The sequence below is a fragment of the Oncorhynchus keta genome, chromosome 19 (assembly GCF_023373465.1).
Source record: "Oncorhynchus keta strain PuntledgeMale-10-30-2019 chromosome 19, Oket_V2, whole genome shotgun sequence".
Lineage (NCBI taxonomy): Eukaryota > Metazoa > Chordata > Actinopteri > Salmoniformes > Salmonidae > Oncorhynchus > Oncorhynchus keta.
Genome location: NC_068439.1, coordinates 28,093,897 through 28,108,118, shown reverse-complemented (window position 1 = coordinate 28,108,118; position 14,222 = coordinate 28,093,897). Strand labels below are relative to the sequence as shown.

General features: G+C 41.3%; 1 protein-coding gene across 1 annotated transcript; it reads right to left on the bottom strand.

Annotated features, from left to right (window-relative positions):
- Positions 1-109: 109 nt before the first annotated feature.
- Positions 110-12,623, bottom strand: LOC118397663 (protein lin-28 homolog A-like). Its single transcript, XM_035792567.2, has 4 exons — positions 12,614-12,623; positions 11,101-11,276; positions 7,383-7,561; positions 110-4,917 (listed from the first exon to the last, which is right to left on the bottom strand). Exons 1-4 carry the CDS (start codon positions 12,621-12,623, stop codon positions 4,695-4,697), a joined length of 588 nt encoding a protein of 195 aa, XP_035648460.1. The 3' UTR covers positions 110-4,694.
- Between the last annotated feature and the right edge of the window lie 1,599 nt (positions 12,624-14,222).

The window sequence follows — 14,222 nt, the reverse complement described above, 5'->3', positions numbered from 1 at the left end:
CCAATCACAGCCGTATGTGATAGAGCCTGGACGTATCATGTTCAGTTTGTCAGGAACTGGAGCCTAAAAAGAGACAGACCCACCAGCAATGTATCATATTGGCATTTGTTTATTAACAGGTGAGTCAATGATGCACATGTCAACACTACTATGCGTTGTTCGCAACTCAGTTGGCAGTAAAGCTTGGTATATGATTTGTCAAAGTGAGCTATAGGCCTACTGTACCACATTCTGTGGTTGGTGATAATAGTCAACATAGCTACATTCTTTGGTCTAATAAACAGCAAAGCAGAGACATCAAGTAACACAATATCAGGCCTATTGTTTGTGCTTCATTTATAACCCTATACATTGAATTCTGACATATAGGCCTAATTGAGATAGTGACCAGAAAGGATATATGGTATGAGGAAAATGGGTATTGGGTATTCATATTGTGGGGAATGATTGTAAATATTTTTAACCATACTTTTCAACTCATATGACAGAAACATATGCAAAAGCATAACTTACACAATAATGCATTTTTGTCCATAATACAATGTGTCGAAAAATCAGAGATAGATTTGTAACAAAATTAAACAAATGCATTTCTGACAGTAAGTCCTTGGAATTTTTTCCAACAGCCTACACTGAATATGATTATATTTGACACTTTAGTATTTAAGTAGACCTAGTGTCACACGCCTTCAGAAACACAACAGATATCAGAGGTTTATTGAGGTTGCTTGAAGTTGTTAGGGCGTTTGCCTGTCCTGGTAAGTATAGATAAGGTGATTTGTTCAAGAGGCGCTGTTGTCACCTGCATACAGAGTAATATACCCCTCCTGCTTTGAGTTCAGTATTATCATGTTATACAGAAATTCACTGGAGCTCAGTACCAGCACCTCAAATTTTCTACTGCTTGAGCTCCTGTTCCTCTTATAGAATATTAGCTCAAAAGTATTGTGGAGCTCCTACACCTAAATATAAACAGTACTGGCACCCAACATGAGTACCGGCACCTATTTCAGTTCAAATTAAGCATACACAATATCAATGCATAGAATAATACCAAAATGTCTGATGTATTGATGCAGACAATGTATAATCACAAAAAAAGAAGAACAGTCAACAGTAATTCAACAGCATTTCTATGTGGGGAAAACAATACATTGCAAACTGAAACCAAAAAATAATTCACACAAATGTATAAACAAAACTAAGAAATCATTCAAAACAATCTCACAAAATGAATGGACAAATCGAACTTGATTTTTTTTAAACTCAGTCATTGTCCATTTTCAAAAACATCCTGAGGTAGACTTGTATAGATTCTTGACAAGGCATTTCTGTCTTGTTCTCATACAGTAAGAAATATTTGGTTAAAAAACTCCCACCTACCCTAAATGAAATAAGAAGAATAGGCGCATTGTCTGGACTCTGGAAATTAAGGATCATGTTACAGTCTAAATACATGAAGTGACAAAATACTAGGCTCAAGCAGATATGACTGTGTGCCATTAAGTGGCAAATGTCATAGCCCATCAACACAAGCTCTTGAAAGGACATCAACAAGGGCAGCCTCGACCAGAAATCGCCCCTTGGCATTTATAACACACCGGACAATTTTTTCCCTAAAGACCTCCATTATTAGCCAGATAATGATACATTTGCGCAAAAAAAAAAGTTAGATAGGCCCACTTTGCCCGAAATGCCAGATAGTCAGTCCACCCATGGTCATCAAAATGCTTTGTCTACAAAGGGGGCCTATTGTGTAGTCCCTATATGGAGAGGTGAATCTATTCTAACTACTGACTGACTACCATGCAAAGTAAAAACGGAAATAAACAACATTATATTAATATCGTGACGAAGCTGAATATGTACAATAACCACAAAAGGCGGGGAGGTCGATGGTTTGCTGTTCAGATTGGTTGTGTGCCACTTCTAGAGAGAGACCAGAGAAGTAACTTCGGGTGCCTAAGGAAATATCACGCTACTCTATTACCTATGCTGTCTTACAACTTGATCACCAATTAAGTCAGAAAAAGAGAGCAAAACTAGAATATAACATTAAATATAGCTAGCTGTACTACAGTAATGTCATAGCAACGTGTAAATAGTGCATTGCCCATTTGGCAATCAATGTTCTGTATGGATTTTCCGGCAACCCAGCCTGTAGGCTATAGGTACACACATAAAACACTTTACTTCTCCTTCCAAAGAAGCTCCTCTTTAAATGGGTTTCCCTGAGTTCAACATGAGGATTTCAGAAAAATGTAATCCTGGCTGCAGTCATAACAATCAATGAGCAATTAAATATCTTTAAGAAATACCCATACTCCTACACATGATTAGTGCAGAATATTGTTGCATTGGTTTAAGCACAATACACTACATTACAAAAAGTATGTGGACACCTGCTCGTCGAACACCTCCTTCTAAAATCATGGGCATTAATATGGCGTTGGTCCCCTCTTTGCTGCTGTAACAGCCTCCACTCTTCTGGGAAGGCTTCCCACTAGATGTTGGAACATTGCAGCAGGGACTTGCTTCCATTCAGCCACAAGAGCATTAGTGAGGTTAGGCACTGATGTCAGGCGATTAGGCCTGGCTAGCAGTCGGTGTTCCAATTCCTCCCAAATGTGTTAAATGGGGTTGAGGTCAGAGTTCTTGGATGCCAGTCAAGTTATTCCACAACGATCTTGACCAATAATTTCTGTATGGACTTCACTTTGTGCATGGGGGCATTGTCATGCAGAAACAGGAAAGGGCCTTCCCCAAACTGTTGCCACAAAGTTGGAAGCACAGAATCGTCTAGAATGTTATTGTATGTACTGTAGCATTAAGATTTCCCTTCACTGGAACTAAGGCGCCTAGCCCGAACCATGAAAAACTGACCCAGACCATTATTTATCCTTCACCAAACTTTACAGTTGGCACTACGCATTGAGGCATGTAGCGTTCTCCTGGCATCCGCCAAATCCAGATTAGTCTGTCGGACTGCCAGATGGTGAAGCTTGATTCATCACTCTAGAGAACGCCTTTCCACTGCTCCAGAGTCCAATGGTGGCAAGCTTTACATCACTCCAGCCGATGATTGGCATTGCACATGGTGAATTTAGGCTTGTGTGTGGCTACTCGGCCATGGAAACCCATTTCATGACGCTCCCGACAAAGAGTTAATGTACGCGCTACACGCTTCAGCCCTCATCGGTCCCGTTCTGTGAGCTTGCGTGGCCTACCACTTTGCAGCTGAGCCGTTGTTTCTCCTAGACGTTCCATTTCACAATAACAGCACTTACATTTGACCTGGGGCAGCTCGAGCAGGGCAGAAATTTGATGAACTGACTTGTTGGAAAGGTGGCATACTATGATGGTGCCATGTTGAAAGTCACTGAGCTCTTCAGTAAGGCCATTCTAGTGCTAATGTTTGTCTATGGAGATTGCATGACTGTGTTGGATTTTATACATCTGTCAGCAACGGGTGTGGCTGAAATAGCCGAATCCACTAATTTGAAAGTGCGTCCACATACTTTTGTATTTAAAGTGTATATTATGAAGTCAACTGAAAATGAAGCCCATTGAAAGAGAAAGTAAAAAGTAAGGCATAATTGTTTGCTTAATACAACCACGAATCTATCAAGAGGCTAGAACCAAAGCCGGTTTCTGTTTAAATAGAATTAAGCTACAAATTGTGATACTTTATCTATTAGAAAGAAAGGTAGAAAGTGACGATGAATAAATAATAAATATAAAAAAGATCATATCTATATACATTTAAGTGGTGTAAAATATTCTATCCACTCCTGTAAAAGAGGAGAAAATACTAAACCTATAACCATCTTATTCAACACTTGAGTCCCTTTATCCTAGCACTCAATCATGAAAATATGTTCTTAAAGAAAAAAAATGATGCTCAGGTCCATCCAAGAAAGAACATGTAATACCTTTGGCTTTCTAAATAGTTTTCAAGTACAACGAGACAATGAGAAACAAGTCATGTATTTGGGCAGTGTATGAGAACACCCCTGATATGTAGAATATGTTAGAAAGCCATGTTTACATCCATAGTAAAAACTGTGGGACAGACAGACAGACAGACTGTCATACAATCAATGCTGGTCTCGCATTTAGCCTTGAGTCAAGGCTTTGTAAGGGAGGGAGCCACATCCAACCACCCATGAGACAAATGAACAGGCTATGGCACTTATGACAAGCTGTATTGTACACAGTCCAATCGGCAACCATGGTGTACCAACATTCATACAGCAGAAAGGGTTCAAACATTCACTTGGCCGTAGAAATGCACAACGACTTATAATACCTGAAGATTTCAATAAGCAGAAAGACACACTCCTTTTTGTCCATGAAACAGTCTTAGAGTCAGGACACCTATATCTGTACATTCACTTGTATGATTGGGTTTCCTTTACCTTTTTCTAACAAAAGCTTTTTGGGAAAACATGGTATAGAGTGAGAGCGCAGAGCACTCACAATCATCTCCAGGAAAATCCACATAGGCTACCTCTTATTTAGCTGCAGCAGGGAAAATACAATTAAAACACTGAGCTCTCTCTTAATCTCAACTATCAATCACATCAATAAAAGTACACATTTCTTGCTGTTTGTGCGATAAATCAAGACAACCTGATGTAATTCCAAAAGCAGCACTCCAATGAAACCTTTGATTGGCTGAATCCCTGAATCGATCAATCATAGCTCTCCCTGGGGGGAAAGGGGGCATGGCTCTGCTCCTCTTCCTCGTCCCTCAGTGACAATGCTGTTCCCTGAGCGCCAGGGGAGGACTGCTGTGCTTTGATTGGACAGTTGGCCACCATGTGACTGATGCTCTGGCAAAAATGGCACTTCTTGGGCTGAGGAGGTAGCTGGCATTCTTTGGCATGGTGGTCAGGTCCTCCACAGTTGTAGCATCTAGAACACAGTGGGAGAGGAGAACACACAAATACAATGATTTCAGACAGGTAACACATTCTTCCACCAGAGGGCAGTGTTCTTACACATATAGTTTCAGATTCCTGAATTTCCTCAGATCTCATCTATAATGAACAAAAATATAAACGCAACATGCAGCAATTTCAAATATTTTACTGAGTTACAGTTCATAGAAGGAAATCAGTCAATTGAAATAAATTCATTAGGCCCTAATCTATGGATTTCACATGACTTGGCAGGGGCGCAGCCATGGGTGGGCCTGGGAGGGCATAGGACCACCCACTGGAGAGCCTGGTCCACCCACTGGAGAGCCAGGTCCACCCACTGGAGAGCCAGGTCCACCCACTGGAGAGCCAGACACAGCCAATCAGAATGATTTTTTCACCACAAAAGGGCTTTATTACAGACAGAAATACTCCTCAGCACCCCCCTCATCAGACAATCCCACAGTTGTAGAAACTGGATGTCCTGGGCTTGGGTGGTTACTTGTGGTCTGCATTTGTGCCAGGTTAGATGTACTACCAAATTCTCGAAAACAACGTTGGAGGCGGCTTATGGTAGAGAAATTACCATTAAATTATCTGGCAACAGCTCTGTTGGACATTCCTGCAGACAGCATGCCAATTGCACCCTCCCTCAAAACTTGAGACATCTCGAGACATTATGTTGTGACAATAGCAGCTGCCTTTTATTTTCCCCAGCACAAGGTGCACCTGTGTAATGGCCATGTTGTTTAATCAGCTTCTTGATATGCCACACCTGTCCGGTGGATAGATTAGGTTGGCAAAGGAGAAAGGACCACTAACAGGGATATAAACACATTTGTGGAAAGAAATTGAGAGACATTCTTTTTTGTGCCTCTGGAACATTTTTTGGGATCTTTAATTTCAGCTCATGAAAAAAATAGGACCAACACTTTACATGTTGCCTTTATATTTTTGTTCAGTATATTATATGATTAAGTCAATCTTGAGAAAGTATCCGCGTTAATAGAATGACAGCCTCTTATGTGTGCATAGTTTATTTACTGCATGATTGTATGTATGTGTGCGTGTGTAGGTGTATGCTTGTGTGTGATCATTTTAGGAGGTGTTTAGTGCATTAAAACCAATGCCTTAATACATACATGTCACACAATCTTAAATCAGTAGATGTTGAGACTATAATGACAATGGGGAATTTTGTAATTGCATTAACTCCAATGCAGATGAAGCCCTGGAGCATCAGAACCTTCCCAAGCTTACTACCACTTCCCTCCTTCCTCTGTCCTCTGCCCTTTTCCTCTGAGTACCAACCCCCTACCAAACACACATACACAAACACATAGACCCTCTCCTAGGGAGCCGTTGGTTATTGATCACTGTGGGCACCAGGGTGGGAGAGGAGAGCAGAGGGGGCTCTTTGTTTCAATACTGCACCCTGAGCTCTAACCCCTGACCCCTCTTTCTCTCAGGCTTTGCCTTCCCCCCACCTCATTTACACAACACACCCACTGTTGCCATGGCAGCCAAGACCTATGACCTCTCCCAGGGCACTTACATCTGGTATCAATTAAATGGATAGGATCCTTTTCCCTTTTCTGCATCCCCTATTCCCTCTTTACGTCTGAATCCCACTGTTATGATTGTGAGTCAGCGAGAGAGACAGAGACAGTGTTAGATACACTCACATCGATGCGGTGTTTGACGTCATAAGAATCAATAGGCACATAGGTGCTGATTCAGACCTAGGAAATGTACGCCTTTTTAACACAGACTTAGCTTATGTAGGTAAGACTGGAATGTAGACTATGGAAAATGCATTCAAAATATAGAAAGATAGTCATGAAAACATATGCATATTTTGTCTCAGTTTCAGAACCCATTGGTAGATTTAAAAACACTCTTTGATTTTACACATGATTTCTGTTTAGGGAATAATCATGAATCCTACTTCATTCATTCAGAAAGTTGCCACATTCAGATCATTAATGGTAACATTGGAAGTAGTATAGCCTACAATATAATGATAATATGGAGAATAGTATACAATAGTATGATATAATAAATATACTGCTTAAGTTCACTGTCAGAATATGCATAGAGAGAAAAGTACATACAGAGGGAATAAAGTTATATTTATAAGTGTGTAACTCTGTCCTGAATTTCCCCCAAAGAGGATAAATAAGTCTGTGTGATGTCAGCATTGTGGCTAAAACAGTAAACTTGCCAACTTTCATGATGATGATACCAGATATTTTCAGTGACTTCAACACCCTCAGACTATTTGTAAACAACCTTGCCAGGTAAGCTCGTTGTTAATATTGCAGCGGTCTTCATATTTAATACTATAAGCAGGGTCTTACAGTGTTTCCGAATCATGGAATTATTTTGAGTGAGTGGGGATATCTGGAGATGCATGGTTCGGCTATGCGCCATTTAAAGACGATAATTGAACAGTCTCACCTGTCCCCCTTGGAGCGTCGTTTCTGTTGCCCCTTAGGCCTCTTCTCACTGCCCACACACTGTGCTCCCCCTGGCCCCGTCACAGTGACAGACTCTAGGCCTTTAGACGACTTCTTGAAGGTAAACTCCACCGCCTCGCCCTCCTTCAGGCTACGGAAGCCCTCCATGTGCAGCTTGCTCTGTGTAGGTTGAGAGGTGGAATAGGTGGTTAGAGAACAGGGATAGGAAACTGTTCCAAAGCCAGAAGATCTCTATGTTCAGTTTGATTTCTGTAGGGGAGAAGGAGCATGAGTGCGGTCAGAGGAATGTTTTAGAACGGCATGAGAACTGTTCTAGATGAGGGTAGAATGAGAGCTTACTCTGTGAGGGAATGGGGAATGAGGGTTCAGGGTTGGAGAAAGGTTCTTAGGTCAGGTAACTGTTGAGAAGATATGAAAACGGTTCTAAGCCTATGAAGGACAGTGGAAACAGTTCTGAGGCCCGATAGGGTGCCCTTCCTGTGCCTACACGGTGTGAATGTATTTCCCAGCCTGGTCAAGAAGCAGTCACAAAAAGACAAATTAATTGCTTGTGAATATAGCTGGTCCGCTTCACATGTTGTCTTCTGAGGTGATTACAGCTAAGAGCTGATCCTTAATTGGGTTGTACATGCATACATCAATGTTCTGCATAGGTTTCAATACATCAATGGAAACATCCAGGCCCTCTCTCTCAGGGGCCAACCCCTCAGCCAATCCAGATTCCAGTCCCATTGACAGCCCTGTTAAAACATCAATGACTACTTACAACACCCCTCCCCCCTCAGAATGTGTGTGTGTGGACAGCGTTACCCCTCCCCCAAGGTAGTCACAGCATTCCAAGCTCCAACCACCTCCCCTTTCTCTCCACCACACACACCAGCCAATAGACTCTCCAAAAGAACTACATCTGGTCAAGTCCCAGACTGACCACTGCTAAGGATGCTGGGAAATGGGGGTTAATTTTTGGGATAGCTGGCCAAAGGCACATAAAGAATGGTTTCAAGAACATTTGTGTCCACCTTGAGAAAGAAATTTCCTTGCCATTGTCACCCTTGATCGAGGGGCTCTGGAAAGGGAAGCTTGAATTTCGTGGCAACTTAGTTCTATCTTCTTCATATGCTTTGCCAAGCTGCCTGAGCAGCGGTAGGTATGACACCAATTTGATACCATGAGTGTTCCAAATGTATAAGTCTAAAGAGCTCAATGTGAAGAATCATGCCTTGTTCAAGACCTTCCAGAAACACAGAAAGTGTCACTCATCATTATACTAAGCTCATAGAATTGTTTTGTTCAAGCCAATCTTAAAATGTTCTGGAGTAGCATTTGATGATGATGATGGGGAGAGGGCTGTGATGTGGAGGGTTAGTTTTGCATGCCACCTGTCTTAACTCAGACACCCATCTCTCTTTGGGGGTTGAAGTGATCATGGTGGGAAAGGAATCCAGGTCATGATGGCCTGACAACCTTCAGCATTCCTTCCTTCAGTACCAACCCCCCGTCAGGAGCTGAACGGCCCGGGACTATCCCCTGAACTCTCCTCCTTCAATCACCCCCCACCTCTACCTCTCTCGACTGCTTTCTTGTGAATTAACACAGCTCTCAAGCTCTCCCTTTATCTCTCCGTTTCTTTCAACCTCATTCTCTCTCACACACAAATACACTCTTATCCACACAATCACACACTCATAATAACTCAACACACACTCTTAGTCCCCCCCACACACACACAACCTCTCCACCACACACTCTTCATTCACATATTCGCCAGATCATTCACAGATTAGTACAAGATCACAGCCAGCAGGATTTCCTCTCTGCTACATTGATAACAGCAGTCATTGTCCAGCAGCACCTACAGGCTATATATACACCTACTATAAGGGCAGAGGTGGATTAGGAGCAGGGTAATGTGGGAGTTTGAGAACTTTTTAAAAGGTGAATCACTAATTTTCTTCCTTTCGATTAAGCAATTTACGGTAACATGTAGCAGAGAACATTGAGGTTAGGACTTTGTCCCCCCCCCCGTTTTACAGAGGGCGGAGGACTGGGGGTGGATGGGTTGGGGCTATGGGCAGAGGGGCTGGGTGGGTGGGAGTCAGGGTATGGCTAGTTTGGGGTGGGTGGGCTGCCATACGAGAGGCCAAGTCCCCTGATGTTTGTAGGCCTTTATAACAGGAAGCAGGGTTGGAGGGGGATTGAGAGGAACGAGCCTTGTTATCTCTGTTTAGACTAACCCCTGTCTCCCTGTCTACTCCTTCTAAATGCAATTGCTAATATTAGCACTTTCGGACCAAATCCCCATGTAAATCAATCTCCCCCGTTTAGCATGTTTTAAATGTCATGGCCCAACTCTACCTTGAAGTCCCTCAGAGCTCTACCTTAACTCAGGAAGGACGGAGGAGAAGGGAAGAGTCTCGGCCGTTATGGTACTCAGCCCTGTTGATAATCTACAGGTTAAATTGATGAAACAACCCTGGATTCATTAGGTCGTCCGTCCGTGAGGATGCTTCGCATTCCATTCCATTTGAAACAACAACTAGATTTCCCCTCCTGTTTTACTAATTCCAAAAAGTTAGATAACACGTATCCCCCCAGGATTGACTGTCATTCATTATCAGCCTTTGTAATGTTTTAGGAAAACAAAACTTTTTCAATATTTTGTTTTGTATTGAACCCGTTCTTTGTTATTTCAAAATCAATATTCTCATTCTCAGACCTTTCATTTTCTGGTATGTTTATTAAAATACCAAATACAAACAATCTATTATTATGAAAAAGTATGATTTTTGTCTGTAAGTGTTTCATTCATTAGCTAGTTTTAGGGCAATATGATAACCAATTTCCCTAAAGGCTACCATAATCTTGCAACACCTTATCAGAAACATAATCAGATTCAACAACTGATTGAATAAACCAAGCAGGTTTGTTCTTGGCTGTCTTATATGTTCCTTTCGAGAAGTTATTTCACATTATGTCACTTCTTGACAACAACATTAAGCTTCTTATTTCACAACTGATTTCAGTTGCCATCATGCAGGCTTTAAAGATGATGGGCCTTGGGTTCATAGGATCAACAAAATCTTGTTTTAATTTTTTTAAGCTACTTGTCTTTATGTATGATGCTGGTTTTGATTTGGAAATATTAGCTACATAATAAGTTATAACTGAGTAATAAACTAATGTAGGCAGTTTTTTAGTCTGTAAAAATAACATTATTAACCACATGCACTGCTGAAAAATAGGCCTACCTATTTTGGTAAAGACTCAAACTAGAATCAGCTGACTATTTCAAGATAATGTTGTCAAATGTTTAAAAGAAATTAAAAGCCCTATTGTCTCTTGCCCAACATATAAGCTATGAAAACATGTAAACTATGAATTCGTTTTGAATGAGTGCAGGAAAGGGATTTTTCAAGCACTATAAACAATAATAGATAGGTCTATATATTTGCATGATCGATCAATCTCTAATCATAAATTAAAACGCTGAAAATGCTAAATCACGGAGGGAAACGAATCATTACCTACCTTAACGAAAACATCACAAACGTGTGATATTTACATTGTTGCTAAGTTTAAGACATACACTTGCACAAAAACGCGACAAGGGGGCATTTGGACCTGATTCGAGCTCGAGTCAGGCCTTGATGAACATCAACACCACATTCTTCGAGTCCCAGACCCACAATGGAGCTCACCTGATGAACGAAAACATCGAGAGTCTCCTCGAGCGGTGTCCCATCTATGTTGGTCATGGACAGGAACCCGAAACCCATCCGGACGTTGAACCATTTACACACGCCGCTGCCACGAGACGAACCCAGATCCTCCTCCGAGCCAGTGGCTTCCTCCTCTTCGTTCTTTGCACAGCCCCCTTTCGATAGAAAAATAATGCCACTTAGTCAGTTTAGAAAATATAGATGTTTGAAATATATCATATCTTGTCAACAATCCTGGCAGGAAAACGAGTTGGGCCGGCTTTTACACTGATGTTTTTCAGAATCAGTGCCTTGAAGAAGGCATTTAATAGGGTTGAGAAATGGGACAGAGCTAGAGAGCAGCGCAGCAAGCTAGGAACACATGGTTGTAAACACTGCTGATATTCGAAACAATGTCGATATATTATCCATACGATATACATTTTTTTATTTTGAAAAGCTGGAATATTAGACGGTCTCTTTTTCAAGTTGTTTCGAAATGGAAACGTATACGCTAATAGTGATAATAATATACATAATAAGTATTATACATCACAAGGCGATAATAATTATGCATTATTATAAATAATAATATGCGTTAAAAATATATAGGTTAATCGTAATAATCTCATCAAAATTGATCAATTTAATAAATATAAACTTTTTAAACTGATCAATCATTATAATAATACAGATTTTTTAAACTGATCAATCATTATAATAATACAGATTGTAACTTGTTGATTTACACGGTACAAGGCCTAAATAATTCCCAAGCACGCAAGGGATTGACTCTGATCATGTAGCCTAAATAAACGTTTCATCCCATGATTAACCACGAGAACCGAGAACACAATATCTTTGAATATTTGAAGAAAAAAAAATAGAAAATATTAATATTGAATATTCAGTTACCAATGAAAAGTATAAAGCCAAAGGCATCACCTATAGTCATACTTTATCCCAAAACTTCACCGCAAACACTGAAAACCATTCTTCCGTGAAAAGAGATAATAGGTTCCAAATCGAATAACAAATAATCACAACAACAAGGCAAAAGTGTTTCGGAGAATGTTCCTAATTTGAAGACTGATGACAGTCCTACCTGTAAACTGCTGTTCGGAATAAGAGCCCATCCCTTTCCCGGGTATATTTTAATCCAGGTTTACCGTGTCCTCCTCTCCCAAATCCCCCTGCCCTGCCCTGCCCTGTCCACCTCCAACCCTTCTCCACAACATTTTCCCGCAAACGGTTCAATAACAAAGACGCAGAAGAGGAACGGGTCAGCAGTGGAGACAAACAAAGAGGGTTGGAGATACTTTCGCCCTGACAACCAGTGGTGTAAGACTGCTGGGAAGCATTTCTCAAAAGAATCCCCAAATCTGAAAGACAATGCAATTGAAACCCAACCCACCCTCTTTTTTTTGTCTCTTCTCATAAAGAGATCTTTCCATCGAATCCCCCCCAAAGATCTTCAAAGAACCTTTGGAACCATTAGAACAATTGCCTGTACCTTCTGCCATGGTTTGGGGGGTTCCTGGGTCTCCTACAACTCCAGAAGAATCAGGCAATAAACGCTGGTTGTATCGTCAACAAGCCCGTTTTTCAGTAATCCCTCTTTGAAAACTATTGTATTTTCTTTCTCCTGGTCTCTTGTACAATATGGAGAGCGAGCCCCCTCTGACTCTCCTATACCTCTAATATCAACCCCCACCTTTTCGGTCCAGCCCATGTGATGCTCAATTGCGATCTTCTGGCTGATAAATTAGACATTCCACGGTGATAGGGCCCAAATTCGCAGAGCGACCAATCAGTGACAAAGACCACCTAGCTGTTAGCAGCGGGGCCTTGAGCGAACCCCACTCCTTTTCAGGACAGGAGAGAGCCACAACCCCCACACCGCCTGGAGCATTTGAATATGCATAGTCAGTCACTCAGGTGCATGGTTTCACAGAAACCATCCAAATTAAACCTTGCTCTTCCACATTCCACACCATCATGTTTGAAGTTAAAACGAAGGACATCTAAATCCAGAAGCATAAATCAACCTATAGCCGTGTTCTGTTTAAGTTTGTTGCATTCACACAAAACACACTACAAACATCACATTAAAATACATATATAAACCAAACAGAACATAGGTCGATATCAGAAAAATACATTCAGCAAGGGACAGGAAAAAAACATGAACATTTAAAGTAGCTGATCTTGCAAAAATATCCAGGATATGCCTACATGCATTCACCTTCGTTATTTTGTTTGATACAATTTGAGCTAAGATATTTTGCTACTGTCATACATGTTTAGGACTACTATCGACCACATGCTGTAAACAAATAAATAAATGCGTATCTCTTGAGATATTCGTTCCACACAACCCTCCGGTGAAGGATGCTCATCATTTACCATAACTTGTTTGCTATTGTGTCCTAGCTTGGGGCTGCACAGTCTGTGAAAGGTCTTTTAATTGACTGATTTCCCTCAGAATTGCTGACGGATGCCGATAATGACTGTGAACGTAAACAGAGGGATTGTGTTGCCTTGTGTGAGAGGAGGGCCTATCTTTATAGGCTACACTTCTAGCCTATATGTAAAACCTGTTGGTTCCTGCACCGATTTGACACATTGACACAGCTATTTATGGCCTCTGAAACCCAATGGTTCCGTGACGATGAGTCACCTTTACCGGATCTGCGCTCTAACTCAGCCATCTATGCTTTTCAATGGGAACTGTCATGACATTGACAGTGCAGGGGTCATCCGGCTTTCCTTGCAGCACTGACTATGCAGCATTAACTCAATAGGCTACAAGACTTCATTTGATACAAGGGAACCTCATCACCGGCACCCTCCTGCCTTTACCCTTCCTCTTTACATGTGGGCCAACGAGACCACGTGTGACAGTCATTTTGGGATGGACATAGGATCCTCCATATTACCAAACCATGAATCATCCTAGAGCATGACCTACCGAAGAGATATGTAGAGAGAGAGAGAGTGAGAAAGAGAAAGAAAGAGAGAGAGATATGGGGAGAGAAAAAGAGTGATAGGGAGATTGAGAAGAAGAAAGAGGGAGTGTGGCAGATGGAGGGACAGAGAGAAAGAGAGAAAGAGAGATGAAG

Excerpts from the sequence above, each read along its gene's own strand:
- LOC118397663 (XM_035792567.2), bottom strand. Across the intron at positions 7,562-11,100 it reads TCGATGTTTTCGTTCATCAG|AGCAAGCTGCACATGGAGGG; the intron begins GTGAGCTCCATT and ends CAACCTACACAG. Across the intron at positions 4,918-7,382 it reads CGACGCTCCAAGGGGGACAG|ATGCTACAACTGTGGAGGAC; the intron begins GTGAGACTGTTC and ends ACTGTGTTCTAG.